The sequence below is a fragment of the Bufo gargarizans genome, chromosome 3 (assembly GCF_014858855.1).
Source record: "Bufo gargarizans isolate SCDJY-AF-19 chromosome 3, ASM1485885v1, whole genome shotgun sequence".
Classification (NCBI taxonomy): domain Eukaryota; kingdom Metazoa; phylum Chordata; class Amphibia; order Anura; family Bufonidae; genus Bufo; species Bufo gargarizans.
This window is the reverse complement of record NC_058082.1, coordinates 86,807,749-86,822,183: the sequence shown is the minus strand read 5'-3', so window position 1 is coordinate 86,822,183 and position 14,435 is coordinate 86,807,749. Positions and strand designations below refer to the sequence as shown.

The following is a 14,435-nucleotide window of genomic DNA, read 5'->3' as shown; positions in this document are numbered from 1 at the left end:
TTACATATTTTTAACATATTTTGTACCAAAATGATCAGAAGTGAGACAGTCAGACCGGAGAAAAGTATATTTTATTTTACAGATTTTACATAGTTGTAATGATTGTTATTAGGTATCAGATAAGACGTGGACCAGAAATCCATGTGAAGCATGTGGCACCCCCCGGATAATTCCATTATGCCCAATGAATATTTCATATTTGTAAAATTCTAAGGGAGTGGATCCCAACCTGAACCCCTAAAAATGTTTTTACACATGGGGAACCCCGAATACTGTTCCTACCGTTCAGACGCTTGGTGTTGGGGCGGCCAAGGCATGCTATAGTAAGTTAATCTCAGATATGATGACTGCTTTGCGTCCCTGACCAGCTGAATTCCCCGCGGTAAAAGGTCCGGTTATTAGGGTACCGCTGCACCGTCAGATCTTAAACAGTTTTGGAAGCCAAAATCAGGACTGGATCATAAAAGGAGAGAAAGTATTAAAGGGGTCGGCCACCTTTAGGGAAGGTTTTGGCATACTTACCTGCTCCCTTGCTCGGGGTCCCAGCTCCTTGGTTCCCCGGCCTCAGCTGCCTCGCTTGGGTCCCTCATTGTCAACATTCGGTTTGATGCCGCTGCAGCCAATCACTGGCCACAGTGGTGACCTGTCTGCCTTGCATCACTTGACATGACACAAGAGGGACAGGTCACCACTGTGGCCAGTGATTGGCTGCAGCAGTGTCAAACCAAATGTTGACAATGAAGGACCCGAGCGAGGCAGCTGAGGCCGGGGAACCAAGGAGTCGGGAACCAGTGTAAGTATGCTTCCCTCTGCCCAGGAAAGGGGGGCTTTCCAAAACCTTCCCTAAAGGTGGCCAACCCCTTTAATACTTTCTCTACTTTTATAATCCACTCCTGATTTTGGCTTCCAAAAACGGAATTAGGAAACCTGACTTAGGGCTCATGCACACAACCGTAAGCTTTCTCAGTGTTTTGAGGGCCGTTTTTAACGGATCCGTTTTTCCCATTTTTTTGTTTCAGTAGTGTTTCCGGTTCTGTTCCGTTTTTCCGTATGGCATATACAGTAATTACATAGAAAAAATTGGAACGGATACGGAAGACATATGGAGTACATTCCGTATGTGTTCCGTTTTTTTTTTTTGGCAGACCCATTGACTTGAATGGAGCCACAGAACGTGATTTGCGGGCAATAATAGAACACATTCTATCTTTTGAGCGGAACGGAAAAACGGAAATAAGGAAACAAATGCACATGGCAACACTTCAGGTTTTTTTGCTGACCCATTGAAATGAATGGTTCCGTATAAGTAACGCATACTGAACGCAAAAAACGTTCGTGTGCATGAGCCCTTATACTATTCTGGGCTCAAATATCCAGGATCCGTGGGAAACGCAGGTCTATAAGTTATGATCCTGTCCAAGTAGTCATCACCTATCTGCCAAACAGTCTGATTACTCTCTAAAAAAACTAATATATATATATATATATATATATATATATAAATTATATGTATGAGACTAATAAAATATATATAATATATAGAGAGAATTATGATTATATAAATATATGTTATACTAGTATATAAGAACTATATATATTATATACACACAGATTATCTTCATCGATATAAAATGTATTATTATATATACTGTGTGTGTGTGTATATATATTATATAATTATATGTATGAGACTAATAAAATATATATCCTATATATAGAGAGTTATGATAATATATATATATATACATATAATATACCAGTATGTAAGAACTATATATATTACACACACACACAGTATATATAAGACATTTTCTATAGATGAAGATAATACAGACTATAATGACACACTGTAACACACACACAGCGCTATAACTGACCGGCCGTCCGAGCACATGTGGTGCATTGCCTTCCAGCACCGCATCCCCCGGCCGTGCAGTGCCGCAGAGCAGCCAGGATGTGTGTGTGTGTGTGTGTGTGTGCAGTCCAGGCTTATCCAGCGGGCGGTAGGACCCGGGAGCACGCGGCTTGGCAGGAAGGCAGTAAGGCTACCTTAAACCCAGCCCAATGCCTGCTGCTGCGCCACTCTGCGAGCTGGATGGAAAAGCCTCAGCAGCAGCAGCAGCAGCAGCCGCCTCCTCCTCCTCCTCCTCAGAGCTGGAGACCAGTGTGCCCAGCGCAGACACCTGTTCCCAGGCAGCAGCAGCAGGCACCCAGGGCTGAGGGGCTGGCACCTGAAAAGTTTCCCCTGCATTCCTCCTGATGTGTGCAGTGCCTTCTCCGGCCAAGACAGCGCATGCCTCCCCGGAGTCAGGATCCCTACATTCTGACGTAGCCTGGACATCCTAAAAAAAAAAAGGAAAAAAAAAAAAAATCCCATCTAATAAGCAGGCTGCTGGAAGTTGGCATGAGCAGTGCTGGTGTCTTCTACCCAATGGAGGAACTCCACCGTCCCCCCCTGCCTGCCTGGGCTGATGACCAAGGAGAAGGAGCCCTGCTCGCCTGCTGAGATGTGTGGACAGCACTATGTCACCAGTGGGTGAGCTCCCAGTGCTGCTGCTTCATAGGTTTGACCTTGAACCTCTCAGCCCACAATCTTGTCTCATTGATGGATTGAAGAGGCGCTATCCTCCCCCCCCTCCTCCCTCACTGAGTCAGAGGATACGGTGTATATACCTCCACTCACATATATATATATATACTGCTATACACCTGCCCTCAGCGCTTCCTCTCTCCGCATCACCGTCACCCCTTGCACAAGGCTTGATGGCTCCCTTGGGTGAAGTTGGCAACTATTTCGCAGTGCAGGATGCTGTGTCTTTTGGAAATGTGCCCGTTCTGCCAGTGGATAACCCTATGTTGTTGAGTGACCACCTGAGCCAGGCTGAGGCTGGGGGGCTACCCCGAGGCTCCGCCGTCACTGACCTGGAACACTTAAAGGGGATTCTCCGACGGAGGCAGCTCTACTGCAGGACTGGATTCCACTTAGAGATATTTCCTAATGGGACTATCCAGGGGACGAGGCAGGATCACAATAGATTTGGTAGGTGACCGTCAAAACCGCAGGTAACTGTGCCCTTCGGGTGCCCGATGGGTGGAAAGTTCTGCATGGCTGTACCTCGCTGCGGTATGCGTTGCCGCTATGTGCATGAAGTTGGGTTTTACTCTATGTAGTGGTAGCACTTGTCCTGATGTTATTGATGGGGGACCACTGTGCTCTCCTCCTGATTAGTATGGATCAGGGTCCGGTACTATTTGGGGAGGTGCGGTGCTGGGTGGTATACTGCAGCCTGTACCTCGCTGCGGTATGTGTCCCTGCTACATACGTAAAGTTGGGTTTTTATTCTAAGTTGTGGTAACACTTGTCCTGATGTCTTTGATTAGGGGACCACTGTGCACCCCCCGGCGATTACTGATCAGGGTCCGGTACTATTAGGGGAGGTGCGGTGCAGATTGATGTACTGCAGCCTGTACCTCGCTGCGGTATGTGTTCCCTCTATATACGTCAAGGTGGTTTTTATCCCAAGTAGTAGTTAGCAGGACCTTAGGTCTTGTCCTGATGTCATTGATGGTGGCCACTGTGGACCCCCTGTCCCTTTTGGCTATATTTGATCAGGGTATTTTATGCCATTGATGGGGCACCACTGTGCACCCTCCTCGCTATCATTGATGGGGTACCACTGTGCACCCCCTCTCCTCCTGGCTATCGTTGACGGGGCAGCACTGTGCACCCCCTCTCCTCCTGGCTATCATTGACGGGGCAGCACTGTGCACCCTCTCCCCCCTGGCTATCATTGATGGGGCAGCACTGTGCATCCTCTGCCCTCCTGGCTATCATTGACGGGGCAGCACTGTGCACCCTCTCCCCTCCTGGCTATCATTGACGGGGCAGCACTGTGCACCCTCTCCCCTCCTGGCTATCATTGACGGGGCAGCACTGTGCACCCTCTCCCCTCCTGGCTATCATTGATGGGGCAGCACTGTGCACCCTCTCCCCTCCTGGCTATCATTGATGGGGCAACACTGTGCACCCTCTCCCCTCTTGGCTATCATTGACGGGGCAGCACTGTGCACCCCTTCCTCGCTATCATTGACGGGGCAGCACTGTGCACCCTCTCCCCTCCTGGCTATCATTGACCGGGCAGCACTGTGCACCCTCTCCCCTCCTGGCTATCATTGATGGGGCAGCACTGTGCACCCCTTCCTCGCTATCATTGACGGGGCAGCACTGTGCACCCCTTCCCCTCCTGGCTATCATTGACGGGGCAGCACTGTGCACCCTCTCCCCTCCTGGCTATCATTGACGGGGCAGCACTGTGCACCCTCTCCCCTCCTAGCTATCATTGATGGGGCAGCACTGTGCACCCCTTCCTCGCTATCATTGACGGGGCAGCACTGTGCACCCCTTCCCCTCCTGGCTATCATTGATGGGGCAGCACTGTGCACCCCTCCTGGCTATCATTGATGGGGCAGCACTGTGCACCCCTTCCCCTCCTGGCTATCATTGATGGGGCAGCACGGTGCACCCCTTCCCCTCCTGGCTATCATTGATCAGGGGTCCTGTGCTATTTGGGGAGGTGTGGTGCAGTTGGATACTATAGAAGGCACAAATGTGTGTTGCCATTTGCTTCGTCGCCCCGCACCCCCCAAATTCCTGTGTGATGGCAGTGCTGGCTGCATAGGATAAATCCATAGACTGGACTCAAGCATACCACCGGCTTTCTATAGGGTGCTATTTGTGACTCAGCATTAAGAGCTGGAGACTGGAGGGCGCATAGCACACCCCCCCCCTTTCTCTTACCATTTAACTCTTTAGACCTTGCTCTGCATTGCTACAACTTTCATAGCTTGCAGCGGAGAAACTCTTCAGCAGTGCTGGAGCGCAATGCACCCACCATGATCCAAAGTTAAGACCGGTTAGAGGCTTTTCCATTCTAGGAGATCAATGGGTCACGGGTGATCTAAACCTTTGCAGATTGATGGTGCCTTGCAGCGCTGGGGTCCGAGGTTCGAATCCGACCGTCTGCATGGAGTTTGTATGTTCTCCCCGTGTTTTTGTGGGTTTCCTCCCACACTCCAAAGACATACTGATAGGGAGCTGATGATGATGTCTGTAAGGCGCTGCGGAATATATCAGCGCTATATAAGCGAGTCAAATAAATTCTCTGGATGATGGGAGTCGCATCCGCTTGCATAAAACAGGGTAGATGTTGGTGGGTTTGCACGTTGCAGCAGGGATTGCACTTGGAAAGTGCTTGTGGTGTGACGGGGGGGGGGGATCCAGGCTTACTTTTCTTGTGGGGCAGCGGATCTCCCCATGCACGTAGCTGTCGCACCCCATTAGGCTCAGGCGTGATGCAGTGAGGTGTGTGCAGCACACGGTACATTGGGGAGAAGAGCATGGACTGCATTGCTCCCAGCCCGGGCTCCACGCCTCCAGCAGGTGTCTAGTGTGTGTGCCGGGCCGCCGCCGGGTCCTAAGGACCGCCGGCTTCTGCTGCACGTGGGGCAAGCCCGCAGAGAGGAAAGATGAGCAGCTGCTGCCTCCGCTACAGACATTACGGGAATCGCTCAATTTCCCAGTGCTTGGAATTGACAGGACGTTTATTAACACCTTCCTTTCCAGGATCTACTGGAGCACTGGGGAAACTACACACAATGATATTAATCTAGAATTATTTTTTTTTTATGTCCCTGTGGATATTACTATGGGAAACTTTAAGATATACAAACTTAAAAATAAAAATAAAATAATCCTTTTTTTTAAATTGGCGCGAACACTGTGGGTAGGATGTATGCGATCGTCTACTGAAAATCTGAGAAGAGTATAAAGTCAAACAGTCACAATTCGCCAAATATAGGTCACATGGATAGGATAATCAGTGGCGAAATGTTGATAATTTCCCCTGATATTATTTAAACAAAAATTGCGGCCCCTTAGACGCGACGGTTTTCACTAACTGTTGGCGTTAACCGTTCTATGGCTAGGGATTTTTTTAAGGCATAAAATGTGATGGGTCCTTGGTAGAGATGAGCGACTAGACGAGCCAGTTGATTCTAAAATTTGGAAATTTGGCTCAGGTTTTTTCCTAAAATCCTGACCTTTTCTGAATTAGAATTTTGCCGTATTCAATTTGGGAGAATAGAGGTGAGAGAGAGAGAATTTTCTGGACAATCGGAACGCTCTAAATTCAAGTTGAATATTTGTATCGGACTGGGATTGGATCTTAAACGAATATTGAGCAACTCATCGATTCAAACCAATAATCCAGGAGAAAAATAAAATCGGTCTTATAGTCACTTTTCCCCCTATTGTAACACTTTAAAACCAACCGGCTGAGACTTTCCCATAAGGGGCAATGTTAATATTAAATCCTAGTACAAACATGTTATCTCCGATGATAAAAAAAAAATTAGAAAGGAGAACACACCTAATTGGGGGGGAGAAGTTGCCATTTATCTATTATTAAGGTGTGTTCAGCTTTAAGGAGATCCCTCAGCTTTTTTTCTTGCCTTCCACCTGCAGCAGTGAATGGGTTAATGCGAGAGCACACATCATAAAAGGCACGGTGGCCTGTATATCATAGGAATGTCATATCATGACCACGCTGCTGAGAATTTCCTCCTTCCTCAGCCCGCCTGAGACTTCTCTATCATTTAGTTAATATGTATTTGCTGCAGTCGTTCGGTGACACCCGCGATTTGAACCTGAAGAAGTCTTTTTTTTTTCTTTCTATAGACTTTTGCATTCTTGAGACTCTCTACCCTGGAGCATGGGAAATGTGCCTTTCAACTTGAAAGATGACTGCTTATCTCCCCTTGTTTTACATGCGGATTGGTGCTAATTGGTTTAAGTAATTGTCACGGTGAAGATCCTGAGCGCCTCGTCATGTCACGACTAATTAATAACGCGGGGGGAACCTCTGCTGCCTGCTCGCGGCCTCTGGCGGATGCAGATTAATAATTGATGCTGTAAATATGGCCGTGTTATACTGGAGGGGCGAAGGCTACATGCGTTGTATGTAACCCTCCCCTTTTAGGGTATATTCACACGCGGCAGGTTTGTTCCAGAAATTTTGGTGGGAAAAAAATCGGAATGTTCGTATTTTTAGGTTCATGTGGATTTTATTGTAGAGAAATTGGGCGTCCGCAAAATCTGCAACACATTGAGGGTCATTCATCAAAGAGCGGCGTAAAAAAAGCTCCTGCGCTGCCTAATTTATGACCGAGGCGCAGGCCTGGTCATACATTAAGCGCACTTCCGGCAGTCTGTGGCAGCCTGGAGTGAAATCTACACTATTCCCTGACTGGAGTCGTTTTCGCTCCTTTTTTTTACACCTGTTTTTTAGGCATATATGGTAGTAAATACCTTGTGCCTCAGTCTGCCCCAACGACTCCCAAGCAGCGAGGACAAGGGTAAAAATGCTGCGTGCGACAAAAACTGGCGTACCGCTGTGAGTAAATGACCCCTTTTCTGTTTTCCACCGCGGCAATGCAGATACAGATTTTTAGATTAGTATAGGAATATAAGGGAAACTATTTATTTTTCCGTAAAATGTATTCCTCATATTTGAAGGGAGCTTTCCAAAATCCATGCGCTTGCTGCCAGAACAAGCCCTATTTAGAGCTCATGCACACGACCGTAGGTTTGGTCCTTTCCACGGCCCCGCAAAAAAATAGAACATGTCCTATTCCGTTTTGCGGACAAGGATAGGACATTTCTATTGAAATGGAAACGAAAACGGCAGCATGCACACGGCCGGGATCCCTGTTTTGCGGAGCCTGCGATTTTCTGCAAAAATTCTTCCACATGAGGATTCAGTGTTAGAGTATTGTACCATAGTAATAATTAGTAATTTCCCAATGGTCGCATGTGGTCTGTTGAAATCCTTCCAGTGATGATTGGAAGGGAAACCCCCGTTTATGTGGACTACTGCCAGTCTAGGGTGGTCCAGAAACATACAGAGCCCACACCCAACTCATGATCCAGATGTTCCTCTGAAAACGTAGGGGGAACACCCGACACATCCAGCCTTGTAGTTATGGCATTGATGGATTGGGAGTCTCTGTGGCCGGGTTCACACAGAGCAGTGTTGTTAGGTGTTTAGTACTGGGAACGAGGGATCTGCTGAAATTCTGAAATTTCCTTTTTTTTTTTTTACATTGGCTTTAATATCTGAACCCTACCTACTTTTAGGCCAGTTGTCGGCAGCAGTAGTTCACCCATGTGCTTGAGCCCTTACACACCAGAGGGATTGGTTTACATGGTGAAAACCGGATCAGGAGAGTCCAAAAACACGAGGAAGAGGCTGCAGCATGCAGTGCTCTTTTTCCAGGTATGGATGGAAGCTACTTGAGAATTTGATGGACCCAGTTATAAGTCACTGGGGACTGTTGGGTGCTATTGGTGCCCTCCTTGTACAGTTCCTGCATGTTGTTATTTTTTGGTTTTCTGCTCCATGAAGGAATAGAAAGCCAGAAATGACAAGGCACATGTGAACTCTGTGTTGTAACCTCTACGATACCCGTGGGTGCCCCTTTGGCCTTGAGCTCTCAGACACTGCCCTAATGCCAAAATGGCCAGTCTGTCCTTCTGTGCGGGCTCTTTTGTTTGGAAAATTTCATATTTTCCCAAATAATGTATAAAAGGTCATAATGACTAAATGTAGCATCTCAAAATCCTTCAAATCCATAGACTATAAGGGCACGACCTCATGGGCCGATTGCAACGCACCCCTTCTGCAGTTGAGCACCAGGAGATCGTACAGGCCTCGGCTGTCTCCTGTTAAACTAGTGAGGGCTGCATTGTTACTGGCTGCACGGTATTGTGGGTGCCACGCAACCATTAACAATGCAGACCGACTAAACAGTGCAGTCCTCATGAGGTTCGTACGGCTGCCCCTTACTTGATTGTAGAGCGTGGCGGCGTCTTATACAACCAAGCTGGTTGTAACCTAATAGTAAGGGAACATCTTTAGGATGACGTAGCTGATATATACTGTCCAATGACATGCAGTTTTCCAACCCCAAATGTAGGGCTCATACTGATGTTTATTAAAGAGGACCTATCATGGATTTTTGTTTACTTGCAGGGCACCCTGTGTTGATGCTGTCATCCTTATTCTTTTTTCCAAATACCCCCCCCCCCCCCGCATGCCCCACTGTCCCCTTCTGCAGTTTTCACGCCCAGTATGTTAATACTGAGCCTCACTACAGGGTTTCTCAGGGCTGTGCCGAGGTCCAATCGCAGCTGAGAGCGTCACAGCCAGAGAGAAGGAGACGCCCCCTGAGAAACATGGCCGTCTCATCCTCCCTGTACCGATGCTATTAACATACTGGGCGCGAAAACTGCAGGGGTGGCACGGTGGAGCATGCCAGTGGTATTTGAAAAAAAGAACAAGGATGGCAGCATCAAAAGAGGGTACCCTACAAGTAAAGTTATTTATGGGGGGGGGGGGGCATTTCAGAGGTCGGATAACCCCTTTAATTAAACACCAAAAATTCCATGAAAGGTCCTCTTTAGGCCTCTTGCACAACACCGTATGGCTTTTCCAGTATTTTGCGGTCCGCAAAAAATGGATTCACAAAAAATACAGATGACGTCCGTGTGCATTCCGTTTTTTACGGAACAGCTGGCCCCTGATAGAACAGTCCTATCCTTGTCCATAATGCGGACAATAATAGGACATGTTCTATCTTTGAACGGAAACGGAAGGCATACGGAGTACCTTCCGTTTTTTGTTTTTGCAGATCCATTGAATGGGTCCGTATATGGAATGTAAAAAACTGAATGTAAATGGAAAAAAAAAACATTCGTGTGCAAGAGGCCTTAAGGACTTAGTCTCTGGTCAGTCTCTCAGCACCTTCATGGCCAAGGAGTGTCAAAGCAAGTCATTAGTGGTCCATATATGAGGTGAGATGCTCCTGTGCAGGTGGTATTGTATGGGTGGCATACTGTAATGCAGGCTGGCATAGTCTGGGCCTTTTTTAAATCCAGTAACTCCTTACACAGTCGGCGTACCTCCAGCATCAGCAGAAACGCTGCGCACGCACAGCATTAGAAAGAATAAAAAAAAAAACAGGAGCATGCAGAATGGCAAAGTCAAGAGAGGAGGTGACCTCCATCTACTGGCGCAGGGCACAGAAGATGCTTCACTGCTGCGTCTCCTATCAACATTGAGAAATGCTTACAAAGCCTGGCATGCTGACACCGGGCACCACTCCTCTCCCTGCCTCCTCGTTCTGTTCCACTGCAGAATATTGCAGATTCACTCAAGTAGATCTATACATAGGATCAGAACAGAACTGCCATTTTGCTTTTCGTCCTGCTGTCCCCCATGCCCTCTAAATGTTGGGACACGTGGATGCCATCAGGGGTTTGCCGTCACTGCAGTCTTCCTCCTCCTCCGTGCTCTGTATGCATAACATGGTTGTATTTTTCTTTGTGGCATGGCGTATATATAAAGTGCATGATGGTTTTACTATACTTGGCTGGATTTTATTGCCAATAAATGACATTCAGGTCTAGCTTTTTCTAAGCCAGCTGGAATAATGCTGAATATGGCCACCACAGGGCGGTCGCGCACTCTTCCTAGTGTCTTGGACTGAAAATCTTCCTCGTTGTGCAGACACACAGGGGTGGGGAAAGTATGGTTGCATGTCAGGCATCTGGGAAAGTTGAGTAGCAGGCCATATAGGACCTTGAATGGAAACCATATAGGTTCTAACCCAGCCAACTTTTGACCCTTTCGCCCTTTTTGGCTGTGTTCAATCAGGGGGTTGATGGCAGAACACCAATGGTATTACCTGTAAGAAGTGAAGCGGCGACTGCATATAGGATCACCCACCAGGTGAATGGTGTCGTTTTAGATGGTGCAGAAGTAGCAGTCCCATATGGGTCCTACTATTGGAAGGGATCCAAATGCTTCGGTAAGAAGGTACCAGTGTTAAAAAGTAGTACATGGTAGATGGGGTAGGTGAGGTCCAGAAGCTTTGACTCCTACAGAAGCCACCAAGAAGGTTGATTGCGTTGCTGTCCATGAATCGCACCACTGAGGGCATGCTGGTACTTGTGTCATCTGTTCTGAACTGTATTAGTGAATTTGCACGAGGACCAAGAACTGCTGAACCCAAGCTCCATGTAACTTCTAGTCAAGGCTAGTAATACTGGACATGACGTGTACACACACTTAGACCTCATGCACACGGCCGTTGTTTTGGTCCGCATCCGAGCCGCAGTTTTGGCGGCTCGGATGCAGACCCATTCACTTCAATGGGGCCCGCAAGAGATGCGGACCGCACTCCATGTGCTGTCCGCATCCGTTGCTTCGTTCCGTTGTCAAGAATAGGCAGTTATATTAATGGCTGTCCGTGCCGTTCCGCAAAGTGCGGAACGCACACGGACGCCATCCGTGTTTTGCGGATCCGCAATTTGCGGACCGCAAAACACACAACGGTCGTGTACATGAGGCCTTAAAGGGATGTTCCATATGTGAAAATATGGAGAAAACATTTCGACGTGTGTATGCAAAATAGCGAAACCAAGGATGGCGGCATATTATACTGCGAATGTCAGACTCGGGTGTCCCCCAAAAGTTCCTTCTCTGTCTCCTAACGTTTCTCCTAAGAATCTGGCTCCTAAGGTTTGTTCTGGTATAAACTCAGGTCAAGAGCTTCAGTGCAGGCGAGGTGAGCGGCGTTCCTATCATGTCTAATCTCCCGGTTTGTTTATCATGGCGCAGGCTTTTCTGTGCAAGCAATGGCACGCAGCAGCTCTATTCTATAGCAGAAATATCTATATATCCACCCAGCCCTGCTGCTTGTGAATTGCAGGAGATTTCAGGATCAAAGTGATTGAAGGCTGAGCGCATTGATTCAGGTTTCTGGTATTTTACACTTTGTGACTGTCATTATTTTGCTTGGTGTTTTATCAAAACTCATTTCCTGAGTGTTTAATTTTTTTTCTTTGTGTGTTTCTTCCTTGTATAAGCTGAAAAGCTTGTGGCAATTATGGTATTAAAGGAAAACTCTGATACATGGTGTTGGAACAAGTGCAGGGGGCGGGGCATGACACAAGGGAAGTGTTCTTGGACTACCTGTGTCATACTACGCCCCCTCAGGCCGCGCACTGAGCTAATTCTGTGCCATCACAGTGGCTGGTGCTGGATGGAAAATCTGGCGTACCTTTAGATTGCATTGTCTATGTTTTACTACCTGTTGGGGGGGTTTACATTGTGGCAGCTTCGTGCGCCTGAGTTCTAATTGCTTAAAGGGGTTTACCAGGATTTTAATATCAATATCAGATGGATGAGGGGGGACAAACTCATGGCACCTCCACCGCTCAGCAGTGAGATGCAACACCACAGCGCCATACACTGTGTAGTGGCCGTGCTTGGTTACTGCAGTACTGCTCCCATTTAAAGGGCTCGTTCTATTTAAGGCAACTTATCCCCTAACCCCATAATTGGGGATAAATGGCTTACTTTAGGAACCTCTGCTGATCACAAGAATGGGGGGCCTGTTCTCCCAATTTGAATGGTGCAGCCGACGCAGACATGCATGCGTGTCCACCACTCCATTCAACTCTAAGGGACTGCCGCTCAATGGAGCTGCAGCATGCATGCACGACCACCGCTCCGTTTAAACTGGGGAGCATGGCCTCCCTCTGATCAGACACTTGTCCTCTATACTGTGGATAGGGGATGTTATAGGACAACCCCTTAAGTGAATTTGGCTGAAGTTGCACAACTTTTGTGTACATGGGGAAATATTTATATCAATGAAGCCCCAGCACCATTTTTTCTGACCTTTCAGGGAAAGAGTGCATGGTGTTGCACACTCATTTATGAAGCTTTTCACCACCAAAAGTGGCAAAAACCAACCTCTGGTGCACCCTGTAGATGAATATACATGCACACTGGGGTAGGGACTGCAGGTGGGAAGGTATATTTAATGGTGCATCGTTCATACTGTACCCCAGTAATAGTGATTCCCCTCCCCTCTGCAGTTCATACCTGGCAGGTTCTTTTCACAAATGTCTTTGATGGTCCCAATCATCTTGATAGATGTGTGTATGCAGCGAGTTCAGACACTGGGGCAAATATACTAATCGTAAAGATGCAGTAAGCTTAGGCTACTTTCACATTTCTCCGGTTTAAATTCCGAACGCCTGTCGGAATTCTCCCGATCCGGTGCTGCCGGATGCGGACGGAATGTGTGCCAGCACCATTACGTATAATGGGGTCTAGCGGAGAACCGTATGAATTCCGGCAGGCAAGCGGAGAACCAGCTAGACACAAACCGCTGCATGCTGCTGTTTGTGTCCGGCTGATCCTCCGCTTGTCTGCCGAAACGGCCATGCCGGAGTTTCACATATGCGTGAAGTTGAGATCCCTTTAAATTCGACTTATCAGCAATATTAACCAAAACTTAGCTCATACGGTCTGATGGATGACTGCAACCTGGATCATCATTTTTAATGTCTGCCATGCAGATTTAAGGTAAATAATAATATACAGCATGGCTTCCGTTCTGCAATAATTGTGTTGACCATTTAGCCCCATTCCCGTCAGTGTGGTCAGCCTGGCTGGCGGGTCCCTAATGTATGCTGAGGATTGTGGCCGACTGGTGACTCACAGGATACTGTGGTGGTACTGTCTTATTTGCTTCTTAATATTTCCCATAAACACGTACTGAGCTTGCAGTTTCTCATGTATGTAATATAGAAACCCTCAGGGGAGAAATGTTCATCCTAATGTTGTGTAGCTGGGAAGTCTAGTCAAACTAGATGAGATTAATAGCAAACTCAGTGGTAGAAACAATCAATGAAGGAGCAAGGTCATCATTTCACTCATGGTCTGAGGAGTCTGGTTATCGGTATTGTTACACAGTACAAGCTTCTTGTATTTGCAGTGGCGGTGGGTATACAAATTCACCATTGGGATGACTGTGAGTTGGGATGGGGAGGCCATAAGTGTCCTGGGTTGGTATTCCATCTGGACTAGGAGACCATTCTATGTCCTCATATGGTTTTCCATGTGATATTGAGCCTCTACAAACATTTTCCCCAATGACTAATTTACTGTTGGTGTATTAGGAACTATTGTTGGTCTTCAGAATGTTGCAACGGTAGATGTTGTGGTGAGACTGACCATCTAATGTGTATTGTTTGTTTGGCAGCTATCATGGGGAGGGGCATATCGCTATGCTCATTACTTATGTTGTTAATTCCCTTTTACTTATTGAAATCACATGCACTTTGGCCAATCGGAGCGCTCACGTGTATTGGGAGTTGCTGTTGGCTGAATGAGCTGGACTGACAACTGTCAGTCCAGTTGTGGCATTTGGCCACCATAAGTCTATACCTTTTTATATGTGTTTTTTTTGCATATCATTGTATACCTTTACCTTTTGTCTTTGTAAGAAATTATGCTTTAGAC

At 47.2% G+C, this 14,435-nt stretch overlaps 1 protein-coding gene across 1 annotated transcript in view; it reads left to right on the top strand.

The window, feature by feature from the left end:
- Positions 1-2,044: 2,044 nt before the first annotated feature.
- Positions 2,045-14,435, top strand: part of FGF9 (fibroblast growth factor 9) — a 48,750-nt gene continuing 36,359 nt past the window's right edge. The window contains exon 1 of the mRNA XM_044286550.1: positions 2,045-3,040. Within this exon, the coding sequence (XP_044142485.1) occupies positions 2,524-3,040 (517 nt within the window). The 5' untranslated portion in view covers positions 2,045-2,523. The remainder of the gene's footprint in view (positions 3,041-14,435) is intronic.